A 2,214-nucleotide genomic window follows, 5' to 3' on the forward strand; every position below is an offset into this window, starting at 1 on the left:
ATTTCTAAAACACGGCTAACTGAGCACACACGTGTCGATGCAGCACAAGCGCCCAAAAACCGAAACTGAACGGATCCACTAATTCATCCACAGGCTTGCGAATTTGCTATAGTTTGGCAAACGTGAAGAAGGCCCTTTAGTAAAGTATGTTTCAAAAATCGTAAACTTACTGTCTCCCGAATGCCTGATGGACACATCAAGGTTAAAGACAAGAGATAAATAGAACTCGTCAATTTTCTCTAAGTGAAATGGTGCGGCGTGCGCATCAGATAACTACTCAACTTGTTGCATAACTTAATTCAAGATAAGTGAGAGTAAAAATTAAAGATACAACAAGTTTATTTAAAATTATTAATTAGTTATCCTAATATGGTCCCACACGTTTGCCAAACAATGGAAAATCCGTGCGTTTGCAAGCACGTTTGAATTCATTAGAACTGTCACTATTTGCTATTACAGATCTTGTTTTCCATTGCAATAATAATAGTATATATACACTTACATCTATAAAAAATAGAGATTCAGATGCTTTTTTCGTACCTTTTCAGCATAAGCTAAGAAATGATAAAGTACCTACTCAAAACTTGTACAAAATATTCCTTCAATGTTTCGGACTCTCCGTCCATCTTCCAGATGTTGATTTTTTTTTTTCATTACTGTTTTATTTTTCCTGATTTATTGTTTGCATCAATATTCTAAAATAAATATTACTTACCTGGCCAATTTTTGTGCTATTTGTCGTAGATGTTTTGTCATATTTTATTAAACCTTTAAAATTATATATTGCTAATTATACATTGTATATTTTTCGTAGAAAACATAACCTTAGTAACATAACTTCTTAAGAATGTTGATGCAAAAAACAGGTTAGGAAAATGATATTAAACAATATTGAAAAAATAACCAACAACTGGAAGATGGACGGAGTTCGATTTATCATTTCTTACCTTATGCTGAAAAGGTGCGAAAAAAGAATCTGAATCTATATATTTTTAGATATAATATATCTTAAATATACAGCTAAATAGAACATTAATTTTTTTTATTATATTATTTAATAAATATGTAATATTTGTATTATATTGGTATTTTTCCCTCTTGTAGTTGTAACCATGATGTGGCTACAAAGAAGAGTGTTTTTATAATTTATTAATTAGATATTAAGGGACCGATTATTTCTAGACCTATATTTTCTGATTTTTTTCCCTTCTTTGTTTTTTAGTAGACTTCTTAATTAAACCTTTTATTTCTTATAATCCATTTTTAAAAAATGACACTACAAGTTTGGTCATTACACGAATTCCATCAAAACCACAAAATCTGTTTCCTGGAAAATGGTTAATAAGTTTAAAATCAAAGATTTAATGACACTTCTGATGAATCGATTTTAGCGAAAAGGTTTATGTAACATCTCAGATTTAAACTTACGTTAATAAGTAACTTCAGTTCCATAAGATATAAGGCGAGTTTATGCAATTAATGAAGGAACATGGTCCAGGTGGGGGTTAAAAAAGAATCTCAAAATATTATGAAAACAATTTATTATACACCTACGTTTCGCTCCACTTTGATAAGCTCCACTAGAGCTAGAAACACGATTTAAAAAAGTTTTTATTCAGTAAATAAACAAAAACATAGATATGTATAATACTTTTTTTTTTGTACTATTTTGAGTACCCAGACTTTTTCCCTTCATCAATTTCGCTTTCGTATAATTCTGTTAAATCTGTGAAATAGGCTTTTCACACACATATGAAAAACCATTTAGCTTAGTCATTGACACTCAGCAGACCAGCAGAATTAAGCCTAATGTACCCCCAACAATCTATAAAATCATAAGATAGCACACAATAAAATAGAAAATATATATATAAAACAAATTATTTGATTTGTTTTCTAATGATTTTAGTCAAGATGTTCAGCTAATGATATACTTGTGTTTGTTAGGTGTTATAACCGTTGGTAATGACATCAGCCAACTGTTCATCTCAACCATATTAAGTTACTACATCGGAAAGGGACGCCACAGACCGAGATGGATCGCCGTCGGTGTCTACACAGTTGTCCTCTTCTGCGCTCTCAACGCCCTGCCGCACTTCCTATACGGACCAGGGGAGGAGTCCTTCGATCTCACTTATGAACATGGCATGAGCAAAAATATTTCGCAGGAATCTCAAGGTAATTAAAAATGATAATTGTATTTGATTAATCATC

General features: G+C 31.4%; 1 protein-coding gene across 1 annotated transcript in view; it reads left to right on the top strand.

The window, feature by feature from the left end:
* The window catches only part of LOC106680831 (solute carrier organic anion transporter family member 74D), a 25,700-nt gene that overhangs the window by 3,672 nt on the left and 19,814 nt on the right, over positions 1 to 2,214 (top strand). The window contains exon 2 of the mRNA XM_067045688.1: positions 1,948 to 2,178. Coding sequence (XP_066901789.1) covers positions 1,948 to 2,178 — 231 coding nt within the window. The remainder of the gene's footprint in view (positions 1 to 1,947; positions 2,179 to 2,214) is intronic.

Source organism: Halyomorpha halys, unplaced genomic scaffold (assembly GCF_000696795.3).
Source record: "Halyomorpha halys isolate HHAL.00 unplaced genomic scaffold, Hhal_1.1 Scaffold292.1, whole genome shotgun sequence".
Classification (NCBI taxonomy): Eukaryota; Metazoa; Arthropoda; class Insecta; order Hemiptera; family Pentatomidae; genus Halyomorpha; species Halyomorpha halys.